General features: G+C 46.2%; 1 protein-coding gene across 8 annotated transcripts in view; it reads right to left on the bottom strand.

Moving 5' to 3' along the window:
- The window catches only part of LOC110498653 (attractin), a 258,850-nt gene that overhangs the window by 194,361 nt on the left and 48,867 nt on the right, over window positions 1-15,622 (bottom strand). For all 8 annotated transcript variants that reach the window (XM_036955432.1, XM_036955429.1, XM_036955430.1 and 5 more), the window contains exon 4: window positions 2,328-2,456. In XM_036955432.1, coding sequence (XP_036811327.1) covers window positions 2,328-2,456 — 129 coding nt within the window. The remainder of the gene's footprint in view (window positions 1-2,327; window positions 2,457-15,622) is intronic.

The following is a 15,622-nucleotide window of genomic DNA, read 5'->3' as shown; positions in this document are numbered from 1 at the left end:
AGACACTGGGGCACGTTGAGACAATACAGAGAGACACAGGGGCACGTTGAGACACTACAGAGAGACACTGGGGCACGTTGAGACACTACAGAGAGAGTGAGAGAGACACTGGGGCACGTTGAGACAGTACAGAGAGAGAGAGACACTGGGGCACGCTGAGACACTACAGAGAGAGAGACACTGGGGCACGTTGAGACACTACAGAGAGAGAGACACTGGGGCACGTTGAGACACTACAGAGAGAGACACTGGGGCACGTTGAGACACTACAGAGAGATACTGGGGCACGTTGAGAGACTACAGAGAGACACTGGGGCACGTTGAGACAATACAGAGAGAGAGAGACTGGGGCACGTTGAGACACTACAGAGAGACACTGGGGCACGTTGAGAGACTACAGAGAGACACTGGGGCACGTTGAGACAATACAGAGAGAGAGAGACTGGGGCACGTTGAGACACTACAGAGAGACACTGGGGCACGTTGAGAGACTACAGAGAGACACTGGGGCACGTTGAGACAATACAGAGAGAGAGAGAGACTGGGGCACGTTGAGAGACTACAGAGAGACACTGGGGCACGTTGAGACAATACAGAGAGAGAGAGACTGGGGCACGTTGAGACAATACAGAGAGAGAGAGACTGGGGCACGTTGAGAGACTACAGAGAGACACTGGGGCACGTTGAGACAATACAGAGAGAGAGAGACTGGGGCACGTTGAGACACTACAGAGAGACACTGGGGCACGTTGAGAGACTACAGAGAGACACTGGGGCACGTTGAGACAATACAGAGAGAGAGAGACTGGGGCACGTTGAGACACTACAGAGAGATACTGGGGCACGTTGAGAGACTACAGAGAGACACTGGGGCACGTTGAGACAATACAGAGAGAGAGAGACTGGGGCACGTTGAGACACTACAGAGAGATACTGGGGCACGTTGAGAGACTACAGAGAGACACTGGGGCACGTTGAGACAATACAGAGAGAGAGAGACTGGGGCACGTTGAGACACTACAGAGAGACACTGGGGCACGTTGAGAGACTACAGAGAGACACTGGGGCACGTTGAGACAATACAGAGAGAGAGAGACTGGGGCACGTTGAGACACTACAGAGAGACACTGGGGCACGTTGAGAGACTACAGAGAGACACTGGGGCCTGTGTGGACTGACGATTCCAACAGAGATCACGACGACACATGGGCGTAAATATATACTGACTGCAATTATTCCCGAATTAATGAGCGTTCATGTGCAAAGGATTAGCATTTCAATTAATATAATTATCAACTGTGTGTGGTTATCCCTCTGGTCTTTCCACTCTCTCTCAGTCCACACCCACTTCCCTCTGTCCACCAAGCCGTCATATCAGCTTAGCCCACTAGGGTACCACCCCTATCATTTCCTTGTAACCATATCTACTGTTTGTTTGTTTCTGCATTTCTGTGATTATTTAGTTAGTTAGTAAATAAATGATTGAGACAATTAATGACCCAATGAGACACTACAGAGAGAGAGAGAGAGAGAGAGACACTGGGTCCTGATGAGACACCACAACTTGAATTGTATCACCATGGAGTACCCAGCAGAACTCTGGGTCGTTTGTGTCGTGCCCTTCAAAGATGTTGGGGGTCAGGGCTAACAAGCCTGGTTAACTAACTTCATTATCTCTTCCTGTTAGCCTGGTTAACTAACTTCATTATCTCTTCCTGTTAGCCTGGATAACTAAATTCATTATCTCTTCCTGTTAGTCTGATTAAGTAACTTCATTATCTATTCATGTTAGCCTGGTTAACTTCATTATCTCATACTGTTAGCCTGGTTAACTAACTTCATTATCTCTTCCTATTAGCCTGGTTAACTAACTCCATTATCTCTTCCTGCTAGCCTGGATAACTAACATCAATATGTCTTCCTGCTAGCCTGGATAACTAACATCAATATCTCTTCCTGCTAGCCTGGATAACTAACTTCATTATCTCTTCGTGCCAGCCTGGTTAACTCATTTCATTATATCTTCCTGCCAGCCTGGTTAACTAACTCCATTATCTATTCCTGTTAGCCTGGTTAACTAACTCCATTATCAATTCCTGTTAGCCTGGTTAACTAACTTCATTATCTCTTCCTGCTAGCCTGGTTAACTAACTTCATTATCTCTTCCTGTTAGCCTGGTTAACTAACTTCATTATCTCTTCCTGCTACTCCTTTTTATATTTAGCAATCCAGCTGACAAAACAAAGTGGCACTTTTCCTCTTTTGGTAAAGAGCTACTGCAGCTACTGTCCAGACTCACCTGTAGGAGACGCTGGGTCAGGGCTTACCTATATGAGATGTTGAAGCCGGTCAGGTTATAGGCAGCGTCGCTGAAGAAGTGGAGGAGGGCGTAACCAGACTGTGAAACCACCTCCGGAACAGTCTCGTTGCCATAGCGCTCAGGAACTATCAACCCACTGCAACAAGGATGGAAAAAACCCATCAACACCCTGAATAATTCATCGTTAACCAGGTAAATCAATAATTCATTGTTAACCAGGTAAATCAATAATTAATCGTTAACCAGGTAAATCAAGAATTCATCGTTAACCAGGTACATCAATAATTCATCGTTAACCAGGTAAATCAATAATTCATCGTTAACCAGGTAAATGAAGAATTCATCGTTACCCAGGTAAATCAATAATTCATCGTTAACCAGGTAAATCAATAATTCATTGTTAACCAGGTAAATCAATAATTAATCGTTAACCAGGTAAATCAAGAATTCATCGTTAACCAGGTACATCAATAATTCATCGTTAACCAGGTAAATCAATAATTCATCGTTAACCAGGTAAATGAAGAATTCATCGTTACCCAGGTAAATCAATAATTCATCGTTAACCAGGTAAATCAATAATTCATCGTTAACCAGGTAAATCAATAATTCATCGTTAACCAGGTAAATCAATAATTCATCGTTAACCAGGTAAATGAAGAATTCATCGTTACCCAGGTAAATGAAGAATTCATCGTTACCCAGGTAAATCAATAATTAATCGTTACCCAGGTAAATGAAGAATTCATCGTTAACCAGGTACATCAATAATTCATCGTTAACCAGGTAAATCAATAATTCATTGTTAACCAGGTACATCAATAATTCATCGTTAACCAGGCACATCAATAATTCATTGTTAACCAGGTAAATCAATAATTCATCGTTAACCAGGTAAATGAAGAATGCATCGTTAACCAGGCACATCAATAATTTATCATTAACCAGGTAAATCAATAATTTATCATTAACCAGGTACATCAATAATTCATCGTTAACCAGGTACATCAATAATTCATCGTTAACCAGGTACATCAATAATTCATCGTTAACCAGGTACATCAATAATTCATCGTTAACCAGGTAAATCAATAATTTATCATTAACCAGGTAAATCAATAATTCATCGTTAACCAGGTACATCAATAATTCATCGTTAACCAGGTACATCAATAATTCATCGTTACCCAGGTAAATCAATATCTCATAACAACATTATGCAGGTTAATAAACATTCAATTAAAAACATTCCACAGTTTGAGTAAAGCAGTTTGAGAACAGCAGTGAGGAGCAGATGTCTACCTACAATCAACACAAACCTACAATCACCACAAACCTACAATCACCACAAACCTACAATCACCACAAACCTACAATCACCACAAACCTACAATCACCACCAACCTACAATCAACACAAACCTACAATCACCACAAACCTACAATCACCACAAACCAACAATCACCACAAACCTACAATCACCACCACCATCTACAATCACTAACCACCACCACCACCACCATCTACAATCACCACCACCATCTACAATCACCACCACCATCTACAATCACCACCACCATCTACAATCACCACCACCATCTACAATCACCACCACCACCTACAATCACCACCACCATCTACAATCACCACCACCATCTACAATCACCACCACCACCTACAATCACCACCACCACCACCATCTACAATCACCACCACCATCTACAATCACCACCACCATCTACAATCACCACCACCATCTACAATCACCACCACCACCACCATCTACAATCACCACCACCACCACCATCTACAATCACCACCATCACAAACCTACAATCACCACCACCACCACCATCTACAATCACCACCACCATCTACAATCACCACCACCATCTACAATCACCACCACCATCTACAATCACCACCACCACCACCATCTACAATCACCACCACCACCACCACCTACAATCACCACCACCACCACCACCATCTACAATCACCACCACCACCATCTACAATCAACACCACCACCACCATCTACAATCACCACCACCACCATCTACAATCACCACCACCACCATCACCTACAATCACCACCACCATCTACAATCACCACCACCATCTACAATCACCACCACCACCATCTACAATCACCACCACCACCATCTACAATCACCACCAACACCATCTACAATCACCACCACCATCTACAATCACCACCACCATCTACAATCACCACCACCACCATCTACAATCACCACCACCACCATCTACAATCACCACCACCATCTACAATCACCACCACCACCATCTACAATCACCACCACCACCATCTACAATCACCACCACCACCATCTACAATCACCACCATCACAAACCTACAATCACCACCACCGTCGACAATAACCACCATCACCACCACCTACAATCACCACCACCACCTACAATCAACACCATCACCACCACCTACAATCAACACCATCACCACCACCTACAATCACCACCATCACCACCACCTACAATCACCACCATCACCACCACCTACAATCACCACCTATACCTACAATCAACACCATCACCACCACCATCTACAATCCCCACCACCACAAACCTACAATCACAACAAACCTACAATCACCACCACCACAAACCTACAATCACCACCACCATCTACAATCACCACCACCACAAACCTACAATCACCACAAACCTACAATCACCAAAAGCACAAACCTACAATCACCACCACCACAAACCTACAATCACCACAAACCTACAATCACCACCACCACAAACCTACAATCACCATCACCACAAACCTACAATCACCACCAGCACAAACCTACAATCACCATAAACCTACAATCACCATAAACCTACAATCACCACAAACCTTCAATCACCACCACCACAAACCTACAATCACCACAAACCTACAATCACCACAAACCTACAATCACCACCACCACAAACCTACAATCACCACCACCACAAACCTACAATCAACACCAGCACAAACCTACAATCACCACCACCAACCTACAATCACCACCACCACAAACCTACAATCACCACAAACCTACAATCACCACCACCACAAACACCACAAACCTACAATCACCACCACCACAAACACCACAAACCTACAATCACCACCACGACAAACCTACAATCACCACCACCACGACAAACCTACAATCACCACCACCACAAACCTACAATCACCACCACCACCACAAACCTACAATAACCACCACCATCTACACTCACCACCACCATCTACACTCACCACCACCTACAAATCACAACCACCATCTACAAGCACCACCACCATCACCTACAATCACCACCACCATCACCACCACTCACCACTATCACCTACAATCACCACCACCACCTCCACCATCTACAATCACCAACACCACCTACAATCACCACCACCATCTACAATCACCACCACCACCATCTACAATCACCACCACCTACAATCACCACCATCACCACCACCTACAATCACCACCATCACCACCACCTACAATCACCACCACCTACAATCAACACCATCACCACCACCTACAATCAACACCATCACCACCACCTACAATCAACACCATCACCACCACCATCTACAATCTCCACCACCACAAACCTACAATCACCACAAACCTACAATCACCACCACCACCACAAACCTACAATCACCACAAACCTACAATCACCACCACCACCACAAACCTACAATCACCACAAACCTACAACCACCACCACCACCAACACACACCTACAAATCACCACCACCACAAACCTACAATCACCACAAACCTACAATCACCACCAGCACAAACCTACAATCACCACAAACCTACAATCACCACAAACCTACAATCACCACCACCACAAACCTACAATCACCACAAACCTACAATCACCACCAGCACAAACCTACAATCACCACAAACCTACAATCACCACAACCACAAACCTACAATCACCACAAACCTACAATCACCACCACCACAAACCTACAATCACCACCACCACAAACCTACAATCACCACCACCACAAACCTACAATCACCAAAAACCTACAATCACCACAAACCTACAATCACCACCACCACAAACCTACAATCACCAACATCTACAATCACCACCACCATCTACAATCACCACCACCATCTACACTCACCACCACCATCACCTACAATCACCACCACCATCACCTCCACTCACCACTATCACCTACAATCACCACCACCACAAACACCACAAACCTACAATCACCACCACCACAAACCTACAATCACCACAAACCTACAATCACCACCACGACAAACCTAAAATCACCACCACCACAAACCTACAATCACCACCACCACCACCACCACAAACCTACAATAACCACCACCATCTACACTCACCACCACCATCTACACTCACCACCACCTACAAATCACCACCACCATCTACAAGCACCACCACCATCACCTCCACTCACCACTATCACCTACAATCACCACCACCACCTCCACCACCATCTACAATCACCACCACCACCTACAATCACCACCACCATCTACAATCACCACCACCACCACTGACTACAATCACCAAAATCAGCACCACCTACAATCACCACCATCACCACCACCTACAATCACCACCACCTACAATCACCACCATCACCACCACCTACAATCACCACCATCACCACCACCTACAATCAACACCATCACCACCACCTACAATCAACACCATCACCACCACCTACAATCAACACCATCACCACCACCATCTACAATCTCCACCACCACAAACCTACAATCACCACAAACCTACAATCACCACCACCACCACAAACCTACAATCACCACAAAACTACAATCACCACCACCACCACAAACCTACAACCACCACAAACCTACAACCACCACCACAACCACCACACACCTACAATCACCACAAACCTACAATCACCACCACCACAAACCTACAATCACCACAAACCTACAATCACCACCAGCACAAACCTACAATCACCACCAGCACAAACCTACAATCACCACAAACCTACAATCACCACAAACCTACAATCACAATCACCACCACAAACCTACAATCACCACAAACCTACAATCACCACCAGCACAAACCTACAATCACCACAAACCTACAATCACCACAACCACAAACCTACAATCACCACAAACCTACAATCACCACCACCACAAACCTACAATCACCACCACCACAAACCTACAATCACCACAAACCTACAATCACCACAAACCTACAATCACCACCACCACAAACCTACAATCACCACCATCTACAATCACCACCACCATCTACAATCACCACCACCATCTACACTCACCACCACCATCACCTCCACTCACCACTATCACCTACAAACACCACCACCACAAACCTACAATCACCACCACCACCATCTACAATCCCCACCACCACAAACCTACAATCACCACAAACCTACAATCACCACAAACCTACAATCACCACCACCACAAACCTACAATCACCACAAACCTACAACCACCACCAGCACAACCTACAATCAACACCACCAACAACCTACAATCACCACCACAAACCTACAATCACCACAAACCTACAATCACCACCACCACAAACACCACAAACCTACAATCACCACCACCACAAACCTACAATAACCACCACCATCTACACTCACCACCACCATCTACACTCACCACCACCTACAAATCACCACCACCATCTACAAGCACCACCACTATCACCTACAATCACCACCACCATCACCTCCACTCACCACTATCACCTACAATCACCACCACCACCTCCACCATCTACAATCACCACCACCATCTACAATCACCACCACCACCACTGACTACAATCACCACCACCTACAATCACCACCATCACCACCACCTACAATCACCACCATCACCACCACCTACAATCAACACCATCACCACCACCTACAATCAACACCATCACCACCACCTACAATCAACACCATCACCACCACCTACAATCAACACCACAATCTACAATCTCCACCACCACAAACCTACAATCACCACAAACCTACAATCACCACCACCACCACAAACCTACAATCACCACAAACCTACAATCACCACCACCACCACAAACCTACAACCACCACAAACCTACAACCACCACCACAACCACCACACACCTACAATCACCACAAACCTACAATCACCACCACCACAAACCTACAATCACCACAAACCTACAATCACCACCAGCACAAACCTACAATCACCACCAGCACAAACCTACAATCACCACAAACCTACAATCACCACAAACCTACAATCACCACCACCACAAACCTACAATCACCACAAACCTACAATCACCACCAGCACAAACCTACAATCACCACAAACCTACAATCACCACAACCACAAACCTACAATCACCACAAACCTACAATCACCACCACCACAAACCTACAATCACCACCACCACAAACCTACAATCACCACAAACCTACAATCACCACAAACCTACAATCACCACCACCACAAACCTACAATCACCACCATCTACAATCACCACCACCATCTACAATCACCACCACCATCTACACTCACCACCACCATCACCTACAATCACCACCACCATCACCTCCACTCACCACTATCACCTACAATCACCACCACCACAAACCTACAATCACCACCACCACCATCTACAATCACCAACACCATCTACAATCACCACCACCACCATCTACAATCCCCACCACCACAAACCTACAATCACCACAAACCTACAATCACCACAAACCTACAATCACCACAAACCTACAATCACCACCACCACAAACCTACAATCACCACCACCACAAACCTACAATCACCACAAACCTACAACCACCACCAGCACAACCTACAATCAACACCAGCACAAACCTACAATCACCACCACCAACCTACAATCACCACCACAAACCTACAATCACCACAAACCTACAATCACCACCACCACAAACACCACAAACCTACAATCACCACCACCACAAACACCACAAACCTACAATCACCACCACCACAAACCTACAATCACCACAAACCTACAATCACCACCACCACAAACACCAAAAACCTACAATCACCACCACCACAAACCTACAATCACCACAAACCTACAATCACCACCACGACAAACCTACAATCACCACCACCACAAACCTACAATCACCACCACCACCACAAACCTACAATAACCACCACCATCTACACTCACCACCACCACAAACCTACAAGCACCACCACCATCACCTCCACTCACCACTATCACCTACAATCACTACCACCATCTACAATCACCACCACCACCATCTACAATCACCACCATCACAAACCTAAAATCACCACCACCACCACTTACAATCACCACCACCATCGACAATCACCATCACCACCTACAATAACCATCACCACCACTGTCTACAATCACCAACATCACCACCACCTACAATCACCACCATCACCACCACCTACAATCACCACCATCACCACCACCTACAATCAACACCATCACCACCACCTACAATCAACACCATCACCACCACCTACAATCAACACCATCACCACCACCATCTACAATCTCCACCACCACAAACCTACAATCACCACAAACCTACAATCACCACCACCACCACAAACCTACAATCACCACAAACCTACAACCACCACCACCACCACCACACACCTACAATCACCACAAACCTACAATCACCACCACCACAAACCTACAATCACCACAAACCTACAATCACCACCAGCACAAACCTACAATCGCCACCAGCACAAACCTACAATCACCACAAACCTACAATCACCACAAACCTACAATCACCACCACCACAAACCTACAATCACAACAAACCTACAATCACCACCAGCACAAACCTACAATCACCACAAACCTACAATCACCACAACCACAAACCTACAATCACCACAAACCTACAATCACCACCACCACAAACCTACAATCACCACCACCACAAACCTACAATCACCAACATCTACAATCACCACCACCATCTACAATCACCACCACCATCTACACTCACCACCACCATCACCTACAATCACCACCACCATCACCTCCACTCACCAATATCACCTACAATCACCACCACCACAAACCTACAATCACCACCACCACCATCTACAATCACCAACACCATCTACAATCACCACCACCACCATCTACAATCCCCACCATCACAAACCTACAATCACCACCACCACCATCTACAGTCACCACCACCACAAACCTACAATCACCACCATCTACAATCACCACCACCACAAACCTACAATCACCACCACCACGATCTACAATGACCACTACCACCACCATCTACAATCACCACCACCACCATCTACAATCACCACCACCATCTACAATCACCAGCACCATCTACAATCACCACCACCACCACCAACACCACCATCTACAATCACCACCATCACAAACCTACAATCACCACCACCACCACCATCTACAATCACCACCACCACCATCTACAATCACCACCATCACAAACCTACAATCACCACCACCACCACCATCTACAATCACCACCACCATCTACAATAACCATCACCACCTACAATAACCATCACCACCACTGTCTACAATCAACACCACCACCACCTACAATCAACACCATCACCACCACCATCTACAATCCCCACCACCACAAACCTACAATCACCACAAACTTACAATCACCACCACCACAAACCTACAATCACCACAAACCTACAATCACCACCAGCACAAACCTAAAATCACCACCAGCACAAACCTACAATCACCACAACCCTACAATCACCACAAACCTGCAATCACCACCACCACAAACCTACAATCACCACAAACCTACAATCACCACCACCACAAACCTACAATCACCACAAACCTACAATCACCACCACCAACCTACAATCACCACCACCAACCTACAATCACCACCACCAACCTACAATCACCACCACCACCAACCTACAATCACCACAAACCTACAATCACCACAAACCTACAATCACCACCACAACCACCACAAACCTACAATCACCACCACCACAAACCTACAATCACCACCACCACCACAAACCTACAATCAACACAAACCTACAATCACCACCACCACCACAAACCTACAATCACCACAAACCTACAATCACCACCACCACCACAAACCTACAATCACCACCACCACCACCACAAACCTACAATCACCACAAACCTACAATCACCACCACCACCACAAACCTACAATCACCACAAACCTACAATCACCACAAACCTACAATCACCACCAGCACAAACCTACAATCACCACAAACCTACAATCACCACAAACCTACAATCACCACAAACCTACAATCACCACCACCACAAACCTACAATCACCACAAACCTACAATCACCACCAGCACAAACCTACAATCAACCACAAACCTACAATCACCACAAACCTACAATCACCACCAGCACAAACCTACAATCACCACCACCAACCTACAATCACCACCACCACAAACCTACAATCACCACAAACCTACAATCACCACCACCACAAACCTACAATCACCACAAACCTACAATCACCACAAACCTACAATCACCACCACCACAAACCTACAATCACCACCACCACAAACCTACAATCACCACAAACCTACAATCACCACAAACCTACAATCACCAAAAACCTACAATCATCACAAACCTACAATCACCACCACCACAAACCTACAATCACCACCATCTACAATCACCACCACCACCATCTACAATCACCACCACCACCTCCACCTACAATCATCACCACCACCATCACCAAATCACCACCACCACCTACAATCACCACCACCACCATCTACAATCACCACCACCACCTACAATCACCACCACCTACAATCATCACCACCACCATCACCAACAATCATCACCACCACCATGTACAATCACCACCATCGCCATCTACAATCACCACCACCACCATCACCACCACCTACAATCACCACCACCACCACCATCACCACCACCTACAATCACCACCACCACCACTTACAATCACCACCACCATCGACAATCACCATCACCACCTACAATAACCATCACCACCACTGTCTACAATCACCACCACAACAAACCTACAATCACCACAAACCTACAATCACCACAAACCTACAATCACCACCACCACAAACCTACAATCACCACAAACCTACAATCACCACCAGCACAAACCTACAATCAACACCAGCACAAACCTACAATCACCCCCACAAACCTACAATCACCACCACCACAAACCTACAATCACCACAAACCTACAATCACCACAAACCTACAATCAACACCACCACAAACCTACAATCACCACAACCACAAACATACAATCACCACAAACCTACAATCACCACCACAACAAACCTACAATCACCACCACCACCACAAACCTACAATCACCACCACCACCACAAACCTACAATCACCACCATCTACAATCACCACCACCATCTACACTCACCACCACCATCACCTACAATCACCACCACCATCACCTCAAATCACCACTATCACCTACAATCACCACCACCACAAACCTACAATCACCACCACCACAAACCTACAATCACCACCACCACCATCTACAATCACCACCACCATCTACAATCACCACCACCACCATCTACAATCACCACCACCACCACCATCTACAATCACCACCACCACCACCATCTACAATTACCACCTCCACCACCTACAATCACCACCACCACCATCTACAATCACCACCACCACCACCATCTACAATCACCACCACCACCACCATCTACAATCACCACCACCACCACCATCTACAATCACCACCACCACCACCTACAATCACCACCACCACCACCTACAATAACCACCACCACCATCTACAATCAACACCACCACCACCATCTACAATCACCAACACCAACACCATCTACAATCCCCACCACCACCACCATCTACAATCACCACCACCACCACCATCTACAATCACCACCATCACCAACCTACAATCACCACCACCACCATCTACAATCACCACCACCACCATCTACAATCACCACCACCATCTACAATCACCACCACCACCATCTACAATCACCACCACCACCACCTACAATCACCACCACCACCATCTACAATCACCACCACCACCATCTACAATCACCAACCATCACAAACCTACAATCAACACCACCACCACCTACAATCACCACCACCATCTACAATCACCACCACCACCATCTACAATCACCACCACCACCATCTACAATTACCACCACCACTTACAATCACCACCACCATCTACAATCACCATCACCACCATCTACAACAACCACCATCACCAACCTACAATCACCACCACCACCACTTACAATCACCACCACCATCTACAATCACCATCACCACCATCTACAATAACCACCATCACCAACCTAAAATCACCACCACCACCACTTACAATCACCACCACCATCGACAATCACCATCACCACCACTGTCTACAATCACCATCACCACCACCTACAATCACCACCACCACCTACAAATCACCACCACCACCTACAATCAACACCATCACCACCACCACCTACAATAACCATCACCACCACTGTCTACAATCACCACCATCACCACCACCTACAATCACCACCACCACCTACAATCAACACCATCACCACCACCATCTACAATCCCCACCACCACAAACCTACAATCACCACAAACCTACAATCACCACCACCACAAACCTACAATCACCACCACCACCACAAACCTACAATCACCACCAGCACAAACCTACAATCACCACCAGCACAAACCTACAATCACCACAAACATACAATCACCACAAACCTACAATCACCACCACCACAAACCTACAATCACCACAAACCTACAATCACCACCACCACAAACCTACAATCACCACAAACCTACAATCACCACCAGCACAAACCTACAATCACCACCAGCACAAACCTACAATCACCACAAACCTACAATCACCACCACCAACCTACAATCACCACCACCAACCTACAATCACCACCACCAACCTACAATCACCACCACCACCAACCTACAATCACCACAAATGTAAAATCACCACCACCACAAACCTAGAATCACCACAAACCTACAATCACCACCACCACAAACCTACAATCACCACAAACATACAATCACCACCAGCACAAACCTACAATCACCAACAGCACAAACCTACAATCACCACAAACCTACAATCACCACCACCAACCTACAATCACCACCACCAACCTACAATCACCACCACCAACCTACAATCACCACCACCACCAACCTACAATCACCACAAATGTACAATCACCACCACCACAAACCTACAATCACCACAAACCTACAATCACCACCACCACAAACCTACAATCACCACAAACCTACAATCACCATTACCACAAACACCACAAACCTACAATCACCACAAACATACAATCACCACAAACCTACAATCACCACCACGACAAACCTACAATCACCACCACAAACCTACAAATCACCACCACCACCACAAACCTACAATCACCACAAACCTACAATCACCACCACCACCATCTACAATCACCACCACCACCACCATCTACAATCACCACCACCACCACCATCTACAATTACCACCACCACCACCTACAATCACCACCACCACCACCTACAATCACCACCACCACCACCATCTACAATCACCACCACCATCTACAATCACCACCACCACCACCATCTACAATCACCACCACCATCTACAATCACCACCACCACCACCATCTACAATCACCACCACCACCACCATCTACAATCACCAACACCAACACCATCTACAATCCCCACCACCACCACCATCTACAATCACCACCACCACCACCATCTACAATCACCACCATCACCAACCTACAATCACCACCACCACCATCTACAATCACCACCACCACCATCTACAATCACCACCACCACCACCACCTACAATCACCACCACCACCATCTACAATCACCACCTACAATCACCACCACCACCACCATCTACAATCACCACCACCATCTACAATCACCACCATCTACAATCACCACCACCATCGACAATCACCACCACCATCTACAATCACCACCACCACCATCTACAATCACCACCATCACCAACCTACAATCACC

The sequence above is a fragment of the Oncorhynchus mykiss genome, chromosome 19 (genome assembly GCF_013265735.2).
Source record: "Oncorhynchus mykiss isolate Arlee chromosome 19, USDA_OmykA_1.1, whole genome shotgun sequence".
Lineage (NCBI taxonomy): Eukaryota > Metazoa > Chordata > Actinopteri > Salmoniformes > Salmonidae > Oncorhynchus > Oncorhynchus mykiss.
The sequence above is the reverse complement of the archived record's forward strand: the minus strand, read 5'-3'. Positions and strand labels throughout refer to the sequence as shown.